At 50.2% G+C, this 16,657-nt stretch overlaps 1 protein-coding gene across 1 annotated transcript in view; it reads right to left on the bottom strand.

The window, feature by feature from the left end:
• The window catches only part of Sptbn4 (spectrin, beta, non-erythrocytic 4), a 54,570-nt gene extending 38,944 nt beyond the window's left edge, over positions 1-15,626 (bottom strand). The window contains exons 1-13 of the mRNA XM_013032621.1: positions 15,455-15,626; positions 11,573-11,724; positions 10,648-10,821; positions 10,104-10,195; positions 8,984-9,064; positions 7,900-8,015; positions 6,866-6,978; positions 6,593-6,780; positions 6,391-6,508; positions 5,337-5,495; positions 4,056-4,358; positions 2,571-2,721; positions 4-203 (exon numbers count right to left, since the gene is read on the bottom strand). Of these exons, the coding sequence (XP_012888075.1) occupies positions 4-203; positions 2,571-2,721; positions 4,056-4,358; positions 5,337-5,495; positions 6,391-6,508; positions 6,593-6,780; positions 6,866-6,978; positions 7,900-8,015; positions 8,984-9,064; positions 10,104-10,195; positions 10,648-10,821; positions 11,573-11,724; positions 15,455-15,626 (2,019 nt within the window). The remainder of the gene's footprint in view (positions 1-3; positions 204-2,570; positions 2,722-4,055; positions 4,359-5,336; positions 5,496-6,390; positions 6,509-6,592; positions 6,781-6,865; positions 6,979-7,899; positions 8,016-8,983; positions 9,065-10,103; positions 10,196-10,647; positions 10,822-11,572; positions 11,725-15,454) is intronic.
• Positions 15,627-16,657: the final 1,031 nt, after the last annotated feature.

Below are 16,657 nucleotides of genomic sequence, written 5' to 3'. Positions count from 1 at the left end.
GGCCCCCGCCGCCGCCTCCAGGAGCCGCTCCTTGTCCCGGGCCCAGCTCTCCGCCTCCTCCAGCTCCTGCAGCAGCGCCCACAGCCTCCGCGACGCCTCCAGCTCCCCGCGCCGTCGGACCGCCTGCGCCTGCAGCTCCGCCAGGCAGCCGTGCACGTGGTTCACGCGATTGCAGATGACCTGCGGGTCACAAGGCTGGTAGCCTGGAAAAGGAGAGGATGGAGTTGGGTGTGGACCTCCGAGAGAAGATGATGCTCACGTTACTTATCCAGACCTCCTTTCCCTCCCATTAGAATCTGTCCCTTGTCCAAGGCCCACGAGGTAAGAGAAAGGAAGATCACTTAGAAAATCTTTGTGGCTGAGTGTTCCCCCCACCCCGTGGCTCACGCCTGTAATCCCAGCTACTCCGGAAGCTGAGACCTGAGGATCGCAGATCAAAGACAAGTCCAAGCACTAAAGTCTGTGAGATTCCTATCTCCAATGAATCAGCAAAGAGCCAGAAGTGGAGGTATGTGTGTGGCTAAGGTGGTAGAACTCCAGCCTTGAGCAAAATAGATAAAAGGACAACATTCAGGCCCTAAGTTCAAGCCCCATACCCACACATACACACAAAAATAATTAATACAGCCAGGCGCCAGTGGCTCACACCTGTAATCCTAGCCACTCAGGAAGCTGAGATCCAAGGATCACAGAGTGAAGCCAGCCCAGGCAGACAGATCCATGAGACTCTTATTTCCAATTAACCAGCCAAGAGCCAGAACTGGAGTGCATGTGGCTCAAGTAGTAGAGCACCATCTTTGAGTGAGAAAGCTAAGGGACAGTGCTCAAACCCTAAGTTCAAGCCCAGTACTAGCACATACACACAAAATAAGCAATTACCATGTGCATTCAATCATGTAATTTCCTCTCATTCCTATCCAAACACCCACTGCATTGACCCATCTCCTCACCTAAGCCAGCACCAAATCCCACCAAAAAGTCCTTTTGCAAGTTTTGTGGGGTGTTTTGTTTTGGTATACCAGGGATTAAACTCTGGGCCAAAACAAATGTCTTGCCAAACAAATGTTTACCACTTGAACCATGACGCCAGCCCTTTATGTTTTATGCTGTTTCTGACAGAGTCTTACACTTTTGCCTGGGCCAGATTGAGATGGTGATTCTCCTACCTCTACCTCCTGAGTAACTGAGATTACAGGCATATACCATCACACTCAGCCTTCTTGTAATGATTCTTACTGACAGGCTGTGTGGTGTCCCAAGTATGCCCATAGCCAACCAATCCACCTTGGTTGGATTACAGAGAGCTTCCTGGCATTCTCTGACTGATAGGCATTGGCTTCAGTAAATAGGAACCTTCTAGATGCCATCTTAGTTTTGTCTATCAGCATCCATGCTCTGCTTTCGAGAAGCGAGGCCCATCTTCCTGATTTTCTCAGTCAGGGGTCTGACACTCTTCTTAGCCCTGGAACGGGCAGACATATCACATAGATATAGGCCAATGAAAGCCTTGCATGTCCTGGTGCCACATGATTGGCTGAGCAATGAAGATGGAAAACACAGTGGGCCAATGAAATCCTTCCTTGGACCTTTCAGCAGAACTACTTGAGAGAAAGGGGAACTGTCTCCTTCTGGGTGTGTTAAGTGGTTGGGATGTTGTGGATACAAGGAGGAAGCATCCCCAATTTTTCACCACAAGGGGAGGAACTGACTGACAGTGACACTAACACAGACACTTGAAACAGAGAGAGACTAAGTCTTGAAAGCATTATAGAATCACATGCCTCCCTAGTCATTTAGTTACATAGGCTAATATACTTCTCTTGACTCCTTCATATAGAGTGCATTGAGTTTCTATCCGTTACTTTCAAACAGGTCTTGACTGAACAGGTCTTGACTAGGTATTATCAAACAGGTCTTGATTAGGTATTATCTTTGGGGGGGGGTGACTTTTTTTTCCCATTCTGGGGCTTGAACTCTAGGCCTGGACACTGTCCTTGTGCTCTTTTTGCTCAAGGCTAACACTCTACCACTTTAGCCACAGCTCCACTTCCAGTTTTCTGGTGGTTCATTGGAGACTCTCAGGGATTTTCCTGCCTGGGCTGGCTTTGAAGCATGATTCTCAGATCTCAACCTCCTGAGTAGCTAGCGTGACAGGTGTGAGCCACCAATGTCCAGCATGTTGTATTTTTAGTGGTGTTCACTGGGATTGACCTGGGAAAGGCTGAGCCCTTAAATGCTCAATAAATATGGGCTATTTACTGTAGAATCTCAAAGCAGGAAGGGGTCAGGGGGGCTAACCTCTCTCCAAAATTTCCTAATGAACATGAGATCCTAGTCACAGTGTTGGAGGCATGGCTCAGTTGGTAGAGTTCCAGCCAATGAGTGAAAGCAGCAGGTACTGAGTTCGAGTCCCAGTCTTGGACAGAAATGGAAAAGAAAAGAGAACCTAGTCCCTGCTTACATGTCTCCACAGACAAGGCTCTCACTCTCTTCCATCTCTCAGGAATCCTCCTCACCTCCATCAGTGCCAATCCTCAGACACCTCAACTCACTCCTCCTCCTGGACTTACCCTGCAGCTGGGAGAATCGCAGGGCCGCAGCGTTGAGAGCCTCTACCCGCTCGCTCTGGGCCGCGATGTCCCCCTCCAACAGTCCGTGCTTCTGTAACAGGTCGTCCGCCTCCACCAGGTGCTGTCCGCACTCCCGGGACAGTAGCTGGGTCTGTAGAGCAGGAAGCAAAACACAAGTGGCAATGTGGGCCGGGGGGGGGGGGGCGGCGGAGGACACTCATCTATCCCGTCTAATCCCCTCCCCCATACCAGCCCTCTGCCACAGGATATCATGGTTGGAACTCTGATCTCTGCCTGAGTGGACTTTGTTTCTGACTCTCCCTGGGTGTGTTTCTCCCTCACCTGTGTTTCTGGCCCCCCATCTCCGTGGGATCCCCTCTCTGCCTTCATCTCATAACTCCTCACCTCTACTCCTGCTCCGTTGTTGTCTTCTCTTTCTCCTTCCATCCCTTCTGTCTGTCTCCATCTATCGTGTGTGTGTGTGTGTGTGTGTGTGTGTGTGTGTGTGTGCATGCGCATGTGCGTGCACACCAATCCTGAGGCTTAAACTCAGGGCCTGGGTGCTGTCCCTGAGGGATTTTTGCTCAAAGCTAGCACTCGACCACTTGAGTCACAGCTCCACTTCTGGCTTTTTGGTGGTTCATTGGAGATAAGAGTGTCAAGGACTTTCCTGCCTGGTTAGCTTTTATCCACAATCCTCAAATCTCACCCTCCTGAGTATCTAGGATGGAAGGCATGAGCCACGAATGCCCAGCTATTCACTTATCTTTAGTTAGTGTCTTTTCGTTCCCAAATTGACATTAGCAGCATGTAATTTTCTTTTTTTTGTTTTTTTTTTTTGGGGTCCGGTCGTGGGGCCTGAACTCTGGGCCTGGGCGCTGTCCCTCAGCTCTTCAGCTCAAGCTCTACCACTTGAGCCACAGTGCCACTTCCGGCTTTTTTCTTTTTGCTTATGTCGTGCTGAGGAATCGAACCCAGGGCCTCAGGCATGCAAGGCAAGCGCTCTAACACTGAGCCACCTTCCCAGCCCCCCAGCATGTAATTTTCTGTAGATCTAAAGAGATCAAAGCAAACTTTGTGCTTGTACTGTAGTTCTCTCTGTCGTGTGTGTGTGTGTGTGTGTGTGTGTGTGTGTGTGTGTGTGTGTGTGTGTGTTGGTTCTGGGGCTTGAACTTAGACCCTCGACACTGTCCCTTAGCTTTTTTGCTCAAGGCTGGCATTTAAGCCACATCTCTACTTCTAGAGTTTCTTTGTTTGTGATTAATTGGAGATGGGTCCTATGAATTTTCCTGCCCAGACTGGCTTTGAACTTCAATCCTCAGATCTCAGCCTCCTGCGTAGCTGCAATTACAAGCATGAGCCACTAGTGCCTTGCTCTCTGTCTCTTAATCTCGGTCCTTTGCCTCTCTCATTCCATCTCTACCTCTTTGACCCCACTGTCCTCCACACCCACCACTGGCCTCCAGTCCCTCCTCTGGTTCCCACCTGCATCTCCTCCATCCAGTCCACCATGTAGACCATCTCCTGGAAGACCTTCTGCAGAGCCAGGTTCTGCTCCAGGCGGGTCCGCCGGGCACCCACCAGCCCGGTCAGCAGAGCCCACTGGCGTAAGACACTGTCCCGTTGAGCCGCCACACGCCGGGCATCGTAATAGCCTTCGGTGGCCAATGCCTGAGCCAGTTCGGCCACACCCTGCACCCGCTCCTCATAGGCTGCGATGTCTGCCTCGATTGCCTCGTGCTTCTTCATGGCTGCTTCCACGGCTGGCAGCTCGTACCCAAAGTTGTCCTGAATAGTGCAGGCCAGATGCTCAGCATGGGGCCTCAGCAGTCCAGCTGTTACCTTGGGCCCTGATTACTGCCCCCCCTCCCCATCACCCTAGATACCAGGTACTCCCCACTTCCTACTTATCCTGCCTGCCAATACTACCATCCTCTGTTGCCCTGGAGACCAGCCCCATCTTTCCCAGTTACCATGGAAACCAGCCCCACCATCTTCAGCTCCCCTGGAAGTCAGCCCTACCTTCCTCCTGTTACCTTGGCAACCAGCCCCGCCTTCCAATTACCTTAGGAATCAGCTCTAGTTTCCTGTTACCTTGAAGACCAGCCCCATCCTGCCCACCTACCTTGGAACTGAGCCCTAACCTCCTCCATGATGCTGGAGACCAATCTCTCCCTCTCCTCTGCTGCATCTCTAACCCCTCAGCTTGTCACCCAGGAAGCAGACCCCATCTTCCCATTGTCCTCGAGTCTGGTTTACTCTTCCGTTACTTAGGAGCCCAATTCTATCCTGCTGAGTTCCCACACCAGTTACAATGCTATTTCCAAAGAAATAAATTCTTTCCTCTTTAGTTTCCTGGGGACCATGCTCCCTCTTCGGTTCACCTGGAGTTCAGCTCCACTTTCTCTTTTTTGGGGGGAGGGGGTTGCCAGTCCTAGAGTTTGAACTCAGGGCCCAGGCACTGTCCCTTGGCTTTTTCACTCATGGCCATTGCACTTGAGCCACAGCACCATGGTCTTTTCTGCCCTAGCTGGCTTTGAACTATGATCCTCAGATCTCAGCCTCCTGAGTAGCTAGGGTGACAGGTGTGAGCCACCGGCACCCGGCTTCCTCTCATCTCTTAAGACACCTTTCTTGCCATCATTTGTCAACCTAGGAGGTGAGTTCAACCTTTCCCCATTGCTAAGGAGATCAAGGTTCCCTTGATCTCAAGACCGTGTGTCCTACGTTCCCTCCCTTCCCATGGAACCCAGCTCCACCTTGTACCTGGGAGACCAGACGCTGGTTCTCATTCAGCCAGCTCTCTCTCATGGCCACCTTGTGGTCGAACCTCTGGGCTAGCAGTTCTAGCTTCTCCTGCCGGATCAGCTCAGCCCGTAAGGCAGCCTCCCGCTCATGCTCTGCCTTCTCCAACTGACCCCAGGCCTGAGGAAGACAAAACACAGTCAGATTTCAACAGTATCTCCCACTTTACTTTTGTGCCTTTCCTAGGGCTTGAACTCGGGGCCTGGGTGCTGTTTTTAAGTTTTTCTACTCAGGGCTGGTGCTCAACTACTTGAGCCACAGCTCCGTTTCTGGATTGGAGGTGGTTCATTGGACATAAGAGTCTCATAGATTTCTCTTCCCCGGGATGGCTTCAAATCACGATCCTCAGATCTCAGCGTCCTGAGTAGATGGAATTACAGGCCAGAGTCATCAGCACCCAGCTGATCTCCCACTTTAATGACCCTGTTGGAGACCATTTCCGTCAGAGATAAGACCTTAATGCAAATTGGCGGGGGGGGGGATTGTAAGCAAGCATCAATGGCTCATATCTGTAACCCTAGCTACTTAGGAGGCTGAGATCTGAGGATCACAGATGGAAGCCAGGCTGGGTAGAAGAGTCCATGAGACTCTTATTGCCATTTAACCAGTAAAAAAAAAAAAAAAAAAAAAAGCCAGAAGTGGCCGGGCCGGGCGCTGGTGGCTCACATCTGTAATGCTAGCTACTCAGGAGGCCGAGATCTGAGAATTGTGGTTCAAAGCCAGCCTGGGCAGGAAAGTTCCTGAGACTCTTGTCTCAGGAAAGCTGGAAGTGGCGCTGTGGCTCAAATGGTAGAGCGTAAACTTTGAGCTGAAGACCTGAGCTGAAGACCTGAGGGACACCATCCAGACCCAGAGTTCAAGCCCTATGACCCAACAAAACAAAAAAAAGTTGCCTTATAACTCCTGAGAAAGTAGCTAATAAACTAATAAGCATCTGACTCATACTGTCTACACTGTGTTCTCTCGAACAGTGCACAACAACAACTTCGTTTGTCCTTTACACCCCCAGCCTTACCTTGTCAACATCCCAGATGCCACAGCCCTCCCGAGGCACAAAGAGGCGACGGTTGCACGCACGCAATTTACTCTGGATGCTGAAGAGAAGCACCTCCAAATTCCCCTTCTCCTGAAACCTTGAAGGGGCATGAACTCAGGGGGTGTTGTTCCCATGCCTCCATCTCCAACCCCTCTCCCTTCCTCCTGAGCTGGGGTCTCACTTGACTGGCTTTTCCAGTGTGCAGTAGGCCGTGAAAGCCTGAAGCTGCTGCTGCACCCCGCTCAGGGAGTTGGCAAACTTCTGGTTGCTGATAAGACCTATGGTGCGATGAATCCAGGCCAGCAATTCGGCTGCCAGCTCCTCATAGCGCTCGATGATTTTTCCCACCTCCAACACCTGATCCAGGACCTGAGCCAGTAAAGGAAGGTGGACTTAGTGTCATTGGCTCCTAGCCCCAGCCACTTCCCAGGCCCGCTCCCCTGCTCCTCCTAACCTTCCCAATCCGCTTGCCCTCTACCGCCAGGGCCTTCATCTTGGAGAAGTAGTGGTAGAAAGACACCACATATGTAATGATTGACTTCTCATCCGGAGCTTCCATGTTCACATCTGGGGGGAAGAGGAAGGGGAGGTGGGAGGGGCGGGGAGGGAAGAAAGGGCACATGATGGAGACTTCAGTAGCTGTGACCTTCAGTGACATGGCCTGTCCCTTGGTTTTTGTATCTGTCCCCTGGGGGAACCCACCTCATGAAGTTAAATTGTGCCTGACACATAGAAACCATGATGAGATCAGTCTATACCTCATGCTTGTGGCTCACGCCTGTCATCCTAGATACTCAGGTGGCTGAGATCTGAGGATTGTCGTTCAGAGCAGTCCAGGCAGGAAAATCTTTGAGCCCATTATTTGTTTGTTTGTTGGTTTATTTGGAGAGAGAGGGAGAGAGGGAAGGAGGGAGAGAGAGAGAGAGAGAGAGAGAGAGAGACCTAGGGCTTGAACTCACAGCCTGGATGCTGTCTTTGAGCTATTTTGCTCAGGGATGGTGCTCTACCACTTAAGCCACAGCTCTACTTCCTGTTTTGGAGGTCTCACAGAACTTTCCTGCCTAGGCTGGCTTTTGAACTGTAATCTTCAGATCTCAGTCTCCTGAGTAGTTAGGATTAGAGGCACGAGCCACTGGCACCCAGCTTCTGAGACACTTATCGCTAATGAACCAGCAAAAGCCCTAAGTGGAGCTGTGGCTCAAGTGGTAGAGTGCTAGCCTTGAATGAAAAAGCTATGGGACAGTACCTACTGGCACACACACACACACACACAAATCAGATCAGAGATACAGGAGAAGGAGTTGGGAGGGCTAAGGGAAGGGTGTGGGAAGGGAAATCGAGGGGGAGGCAGGGATGGGATACAGGTGGGATTTTGAACTGAGTCTGGGCTGTGGCAGTGCTAGAAGGGATGGAATCTGAGAAGGAACTGATCTTGGCCATTCCCCCTTCCCAGGGAGGAAATCAGGGCTAGGGTCACCCAGGGCTGACCTTCAGGGTCCAGCAAACGTGCCAGCCCCAGATGCTGCTCAGCTGTGCGGAAGGCTCTCTGCAGGTTGTAGTTGGCGTTGGACTTGGTGAGTTTGCCGAAATCCACAAGATCGGGCCTGGGTATGGGGCATAGAGCAGGCAGTCAGCAGGCAGGCTCCCAGGGATAGCCTCATCTGAGCGCCACCCAGAGCAAGGGACCCCTACAAAGCCAAGGGGTGCTGGTGTGGGACTGAGCTGTGTGTATCTGTGCTGTGAACAGCCTTAGGAGTGTACATGGTATGTGCATTTGTTGCTGGGCACCTGTAAATCAGTCTACATGCCAACGTGTGGGCTTGCCAATCTGTGGAAGAAATGTTTGGGTTTTTCGTGTTGTTGGGGTTTTTTTGGTTGTGGGGCTTGAACTCTGAGCTTGGGCATTGTCCCTGCACTCTTCAGCTCAAGACAAGCACTATCACTTGAGCCACAGCACCACTTCTGGTTTTCTGAGTGGTTTATTGGAGATAAGAGTCTCATGGACATTCTTGCTTGGGCTGGCTTTGAACCATGATCCTCAGATCTCAGCCTCCTGAGTAGCTAGGATGACAGGCGTGAGCCACCAGCACCCGGCTTGTAAAAGAAATGTTTGTGTGAATCTTTGTGGGATGATCCTAACTCATGCCTATAATCCCAGCTACTCAGCAGGCTGAAACATGAGGATCGTCTTTTGAAGCCAGCTTGCATAAGAATGTCTGTGAGATTCTTATCTCCAATGAACCACCAAAAAACTGAAAGTGGAACTGTAGCCTGACAGCATGTGGCCCAAATGGCATAGTTCTTGCCTAGCAAGTGTTGAGTTTAAACCCAGTACTGCCAACTCCTCCCAAAAGTTTTTTATGTGGGTGTGCCTGCCTGAAAAATATGAAGGGCAGATGTGGAAAGGGAAATGAATGTGTATGTGTGTGTTGGAATAAAGGAATGGAAGCTGTGGGGGTGTGGGGGTCTGTACACACACACACACACACACACACACACACACACAGGGGTAAATGCAGAGGCATAGGGCAGGAGGAGGATCAGAGCTGGGCTGCCCCCGAGCAGGTGGTACCTGTGCCGATGAATGAGGGCGTTGAAGGCCAGGCCATCCCGCCAGCTGGTGGTGAAATTCTGTATGTTCACCTCTGGGTAACTAGCAGTGGGGAGGGAGAGGCAGAGGCAGAGGTGGGCAGAGTCAGGATGGAATACAGGAAGGGAGGACATAAAAGATGGATGTCCAGTAGGGGTAGGGAAATGTACCAATGAATGGGTGGATAGACAGACAGATGGATAGAGATAGATAGGCAGATAGATAATAGGTAGATGAATATTTAAGATAGAAAGTAGATAGATGATAGATAGATAGATAGATAGACAGACAGACAGATAGATAAATAGAATTGATCGATCGATCAAGTGAGCCAGGGAGATGAAGAAATACAAGAGAGGAAAAGGAAAGAGGCAAAGGAAAGAAAGGAGAGAAGATAGAGGGGAGAGAGAGATAGAAATGGGGGGGGAGACAGAAAAAACAAAACAAAGAGACAGGAGGACAGAGGGACCAGACAGACAGAGGGACAGGAAGGCAGAGAGAAAGTAGGGCAGGTGTGAGGTCAGTCCAGGGACCAGCAGACATAGAGGTAAAGACACACATGGAGTCACAGACCTCACTGCAAGGCATAGACAGCCCCAGAATGGCAAGTCACCAAAAAGCCCACCCCCCTTGCCATCTGTCCCTTCTACTTTCCTGGGTGTGCTGGAGTTCTAGGCCATGCTCCTTTCACAAGGCAGAGAGCTGGGCCGCCAACATAACACACCCACTAGAGCCCCTGTCTGCCTTCATCATCTCAACTACACAGAAGGTGCCCAGGACCCTTAATTACATTCCCTGGATTGCTGGAGACCAGGCAAGTACCCTGCTAAAGAGAGTTAGATGGCCAAGAGTTAGAGTGGCCAGAGCTAGGACATGTGCTGGGGAATCTCCTGATGTATAGGGCGGGATGGGGAAGGGGGCAGAGGAACAGCCACCACTTCCCCAGCACTGGGACCTCCCCCTCCCCCCACACCACCACATTTGAACTTGGCCTTCAAGTGGACATGTTTTATTTACCAATTTGTTAGCTCCGGCTGGCTCTTGTCCCAGTAGGAACCCCAAAGGCTAGGGGCCCACCTGTCTGTGAGGAGGGGGCGCTCACCCAGCTGTTTTCATCTGGCACCATAGAAGCAGAGCATCCTTGGCTGAGCGCGTCTCTCTGTTGTCCTCGGTCTCGATTTTGATGACTTGAATCTGGGAAGATGCAAAGAAAGGTTTGAGTGCCAGGCACTGGTGGCTGAACTTGGAATCCTAACTACTCAGGAGGCTGAGATCTGAGGATCATGGTACAAAGCCAGCAAACCCAAGCAGACAAATCTGTGAGAGTCTTATCTCCAATTAGCTAGCAAAAAAAAAAAGCTGGATATGGAGCTGTGGCTCAAGTGATAGAGCACCAGCCTTGAGTGAAAGCTAAAGGACAGTGCCCAGACCTTGAGTTCAAGCCCTAATACTGGCACACACACACGCACACACACACACACACACACACACACACACACAGAATAAACAATATAGACATCATCATAATGAGTTGACAATTATTTTCTCCTTATTTCCCTTCCCACCACCTAGGGAACGGATGGTGGACGTCCTCCCGAGGACCCATGGGGAAGGGGAGAGCTGATCAGGGGTCCCTCGGCGATCACCTGGAAGCGCAGGATGATGGTCCAGACCAACCCCAGCGTCAGCCGGTGGTTCCCGTCCACGATGTCGTGCGATCCCACGTTTTCCAAGTGCACGCGCTGCTCCTTGAGGAACTGCAGGGCCTTGTCCACGTTCTCAAGTGAGTGGATCCGCATGCGGCCCCGCGTGGGCCTCGGCTAGGGCAGCGGGAGGGTGGGAGAGGGGCAGTGGGCAAGATGCCCTCGGCCACGCCCTCGCGTAGCCACGCCCCTGTCTCCAAGATCAGACCACGCCCCTTCAGTCCTATCTAGATTCAAAACCTACCCAGGTCTGAAGAAAGAAGTCCTTACTTGTAGATCCCTTCCAGAGTCACACTGCGTGGGCTTCTCAACTTTCTGATCTCATCCTTATTCACTGATGCTCCACCTCCTCCCTGAAAGCCCCGCCCCTCCACTTGAAGCCCTGCCCCTTCATTGGATCTGCCCACGCTCATCATGAAGCCCCGCCCCTTCCATTGGGTCTCTGCCCTCACCTCAAGACCCCTCCCCTTCATTAAGTCTTATCTTCCAACGTAGAATCCACTGATTCCTTGCAACAGAATTCTTTCTGGCTTTTTTTACAGCCAGGCCCCTTTCTAGCTCACAACCTGGCTGTCCTTTTCTAATAAAGCTCCGCCCCTTCCTGGGAGCCACGCCCCCTGCAGTGAAGCCACGCCCCCTCCAATAGTTCCTCTGCAATCTAGGCACCCCAACTCCTCACTACCAAGCTTCATCCCTGTGCCAGGGCTCCACCCATTCAAACCAAGGGGCTTTGTACTCACAGGGCATTTGTGGGGCGCCCTACCCAACCTTTAGCTAGGCTCCCCACCCCCTGCTTGGAATCCAGCCCTTCCAGCCATGCCCAACCTCCAGGATCACCCCCTTTCTCCAGCCCATCTGGCCCCCTTACCAGCGGCTCCCCAGACAGCACTTCCAGGAGCCTGGTGAGCACAAAGCCATCCCGCAGGTCGGTGTAGAGGTCCCCGATGTGGCAGCCCACGCGGGCGAGGTGGGAGTTCACCCACTTGGTGAAGGTTTTCTTCTGCACGGCCTCCCGTTCATCTGGGGAAGGGGCCTCATGAATCCTACCTCCGCGAAGCCTTGGGGGCCCTTTCCAGCTCCTCTCCAGCCCTCCACCACCCAGCCGAGCCCTGCTTGGGCCTAGGTCTTGGCAGCTCCTCCCACCAGGGATGCTGTGCCTGGTGACAAGGTTGCTTTCTTTTATGAAATATTTTTGTTTGTTTGGTGCAGGTCCTGGGGTTTGAACTCAGAACCTGGATGCTGTCCCTGACTAGCTCAAGGCTAGCTCTCTACTCCTTGAGCCACAGCTCCATTTTATAGCTTTTTGGTGGTTCATTGGAGAGAAGAGTTTCACAGACTTTCCTGCCCAGGCTGGCTTTGAACTGAGATCCTCAGATTTCAACTTCCTGAATAGCTAGGATGACTGGCATGAGCCACCAGCACAGACGTTCCTGAAATATCTTTTCCTGTTTGCTAGCCTATTTGGAACTGTTCATTCGTTTGTGCAACAGGTGCTCACTCCATTCTTGGAACTGTATTTACAGAATGCAGGTTAGTGGGGACACAGGCAATATGGTGAGTGAACACTTAAGGAGGAGAGTGTCAGGATGACAGGTGTAGCTCAGGAATTCCTCTGGTTGCTGAGTGGAGAACAGACAGGAAGGCCTTCTCTGTCTAGAGCAACAGGATTGGACAAGCTGACTCTACATTTCCTGCCTCCCAAGGGTACCAGAAGGTACATGAGAAGGTAGCAGAAGAAAGCAGAAAATTTGTTTCATTTAGCTACAGAGAAATTGATCAGGAGCCTTCTTCCTAGCTGTTTTAATATTAACACTACTATTATTACATCTCCAGTATAAGGTATAAATTACATAGTATCAAATTTACTTCTTTCTTCTTTCTTTCTTTTTTCCTTTCTTCCTTCCTTCCTTTCTTTCTTTCTTTCTTTCTTTCTTTCTTTCTTTCTTTCTTTCTTTCTTTCTTTCTTTCTTTCTTTCTTTCTTTCTGCCAGTCCTGTGGTTTGAACTCAAAGCCTGGGCATTATCCCCGAGTTTGTTTTGCTCAAGGCTAGTGCTCACCACTTGAGCCACAGCTCCACTACAGGCTTTTTTGTACATTACTGATGATAGGATTCTTATCAACTTTCCTGCCCTGGATGGCTTTGAACCTTGATCCTTAAATCCCAGCCTCCTGCGTAATTAGGATTACAGGTATGAGCCACCAGCATCCAGCTTTGTTTTTTTTAATTTTTATTTATTTTTTGTTGATTGTGAGGCCTGAACTTGGGGCCTGAGTGCTGTCCCTGATCTCTTTTGCTCAAGGCTAGTGCTCTAACACTTTGAGCCACAATGCCACTTTTGGTTTTTCTGGTGGATCATTGGAGATTCCTGCCCAGGCTGGCTTCAAGCTGCAATCCTTAAATCTCAGACTTCTGAGTAGCAGTATTATTATTATTTATTGTGGTGGTAGGTTGTTTGTTTGTTGTTGTTGTTTGTCAGTTGTGGAGCCTGAACTCTGTGCCTGGGCACTGTCCCTCAGCTCTTCAGCTTAAGGCTAGCTAGCATCCTACCACTTTGAACCACAGCACCACTTCCAGCTTTTTCTGCTATTTGGTGCTGAGGAATCGAACCCAGAGCCTCATGCATGCAAGTCAAGCACTCTACCACTGAGCCATCTTCCCAGCCCCGGTGGTGGTTTTTTAATGCTGGTACTGTGATTTGAATACATGAGGGCCTTATGGTCTAAGGTCAGACTGGTACTCTACCACTTGAGCCACATCCACTTCTTTTTTTTTTTTTTGCCAGTCCTGAGGCTTGAACTCAGTCCGAGCCCTATTATGCTAGTTTTGTTTTTGTTTTTGTTTTTAATAAGGCACTTGAACATTCTCAGACTTTGATACTTTGATATCTTAAGGTCCTGGATCCAATCCACTCAAACATCAGGAAAGATCCACAGTTGTAAGATCACATCACAGTTCCTTTTTTTTTTTTTTTTTTTTGTCAATTGTGGGGCTTGAACTCTGGCCCTGGATACTGTCCCTCTGCTCTTCAGCTCAAGATTCGCACTCTATCACTTGAGCCACAGTGCTACTTTTGGCTTTTCTGTTATGTGATACTAAGGAATCAAACCTAGGGCTTCATGCATACTAGGCAAGCACTCTACCACAAAGGCACATTCCTAGCCCCAGATTTCCTTATTTCTAATCTGCAACACTAACAGTTCAAAATGATGTCTTAAGGATCTATGTATATTAGAGTTTAGTCTTTCACAGCTTTGTAATCCTTGGAGCCAGGGATATCAAAGTTTCTAAGGTTTGCACTGGGCCTGGGTGGCTGACACCTGTCATCCTAGCAACTCAGGAGGCTGAGATCAGAGGACCTTGGTTTGACACCAGCCTAGGCAGGAAAGTTCATGAGACTCTTACCTTTTTCTTTTTTTTTTTTTTGGTTGGTTGTTGGGAGCTGTCCCTGAGCTCTTCAGCTGAAGGCAAGCACTCTACCACTTGAGCCAAAGCACCACATCTGTTTTTCTGGTGGTTTGGAGATAAGAGTCCCATGGACTTTCCTGCCCAGGCTGGCTTTGAACCCTGAGTAGCTAGGATTACAGGTGGAACCACAAGTGCCCAGCTCTTTTCTTTTCTTTTCTTCTTGGTCATGGTCATGGGTGCTGTCTCTGAGCTCTTTTGCTCAAAACTATTGCTCTACCACTTTGAGCTACAGCTCCACTTCCAGTTTTTTGGTGATTAATTGGAGGAAAGGGTCTCACGAGCTTTCCTGCCCAGGCTGGTTTTGAACCAACATCCTCAGATCTTCTGATATCAGATCTCAGATCCACCTGAGTAGCTAGGATTACAGGCAGGGAACACCAGTGCCTGCTAGATCCTTATCTTTTAGCCAACAAAAAGTCAGAAGTGGAGCTGTGACTCAAATGGTCGGGTGCCAACCTTGCTAAAAAAGCTAAGGGTGGGGCTGGGATGGTGGCTCAATGGTAGAGTGCTTGCCTTGCATGCATGAGGCCCTGGATTCGATTCCTAAGCACCACATAAGCAGAAAAAGCTGGAAGCGGAGCTGTAGCTCAAATGAAGAGCTGAGGGACAGCACCCAGGCCCAGAGTGCAGGCCCCATGACCGATAAAAAAAAAAAAGCTAAGGGAGTACTAGAAACCTTGAGTTCAAGCAAGACACACACACACACACACACACACACACACACACACATATTTCTAAAGCTTGTGACTGTAAAGTTATATATTTGCAATTATTTTCATTTTATGAGCCAGGAATAGTGCTTTGCCTCTATAATCCCAGCCGTCCAGGGAGCTCAGGCAAAAGGGTCTCAAGTTTGCAACCAGGCTGGGCTACACAGGGAGTTGAAGCTACCTTAGCTACTGAGAGAGAGCTTGCTTCTAAAGTGGGGCTGGCCCAGGCTCAGCTCTGTGCTGAGCTCCACGTGGTTACATAAATTAGAAGTAATTAAAACACTAAGATGTAAAGTAGTCCCTCAAGTGTGGCACTAACCACAGTTCAAGTGCTCTAGAGCCATATATACTCATGGTCATGGTTCCAACCACCACAGATCCAGGCTTCCTTCACAATGGAAAGTTCTGTTGGGCAAAGCTCATTTACTTTCCTCCTTACTCCCAGCTAGCAAGGTTCTTAGGCAGTAATGTGTCTAAGGCTACCTCAAGATCCCCTCCCACTTCCCTCTTCTCCCCGCTCTGTCCTCCCGCCCTCCCCCCCCCCATCCCACACTCTCAGCCCTCTTCCACAGACCTGCCAAGGCCTTGATCCTAGAGCACTCAAAGAGTGAAGCGGCTGCTGTGGAGGTGGCCATTGGCTCCCGGTCCCAGCCTCTATCTGGACTCTCCCAGCGGGCTGCAGGGTTGTTGTTGTTGGGGGCAGGCAGGCCCTCCATGTTGTCCAGTTCCCCTGGAACCTGTGCCATTGGGGAAGGTAAGGCCTGGGGTGGGGGAGAGGGATGGGGAAAGGTAGGTTAGGGCTGGAACCACAGTCTGAGCTCAGATTCCACCCCCCCCCATGACTGGTTTTGAGTCCAGTAGTCTTTGTCCCTGAGAGAGGGTGACAACAGTGTCCATCCTGACTACTTTCAAAAGACTATGTAAATGTCACATGACTTAGTGGCACACACCAGAAAAACCATTCCGCAACCTGTCCCTGCTATTATTATTATTAAACAATAACATTAAGAACAGAACTCAAAGTAAAATAACACTAATGAGGGGCTGGGAAGGTGGCTCAGTGGTAGAGCTCTTGCCTTGCATGCATAAGGCCCTGGGTTCGATTCCTCAGCACCACATAAATAGGAAAAAAAAGCCGCAAGTGGTGCTGTGGCTCAAGTGATAGAGTGCTAGCCTTGAACTGAAGAGCTGAGGGACAGCGCCCAAGCCCTGAGTTCAGGCCCCATGACTGGACCCAAAATAAATAAATAATAACACTAATGACCAGGGAGAAAAGACCATCAGATTCTTGTCTCCAATTAATCAACAAAAAAGCCGGAAGTAGATTCAAGCAGCAGAGTGCTTGGAGAAAACAAGCCATGCAAGTGTCTATAAGAGCCCGGTGCCCATGGCTCACACCTGTCATCTTAGCTACTCAGGAGGCTGAGAGCTGAGGATTGCAGTTCAAAGCCAGCCCAGGAGACTTTTATCTCCAATGAGCCACCAGAAAACCAGAAGGAGCTGTGGCTCAAAGTGGTAGAACACTAGCCTTGAGCAAAAGAGGTCAGGGATAGCGCCCTGGCCCTGAGTTCAAACCCCATAACACACTCTCTCTCTCTCTTACACACACACACACACAGTAGCCCAGAGTGGAGTTAATTATCTCCTTTCGTGGGCACACCAAAATCCATTGCTATTCTTTGCTTCTCTGGAAAGCTGTTAAGCAAGTCTATGACCACCTGTGTGACCTGGACCAAATCACGTCCCCTCTCTGATCTTCAGTTGGTTCCTTTGTTAA

The sequence above is a fragment of the Dipodomys ordii genome, unplaced genomic scaffold, assembly GCF_000151885.1.
Source record: "Dipodomys ordii isolate 6190 unplaced genomic scaffold, Dord_2.0 Scaffold156, whole genome shotgun sequence".
Lineage (NCBI taxonomy): Eukaryota > Metazoa > Chordata > Mammalia > Rodentia > Heteromyidae > Dipodomys > Dipodomys ordii.
Note: the sequence above shows the minus strand (reverse complement) of the source record. Positions and strands in the feature narration are given on the sequence as shown.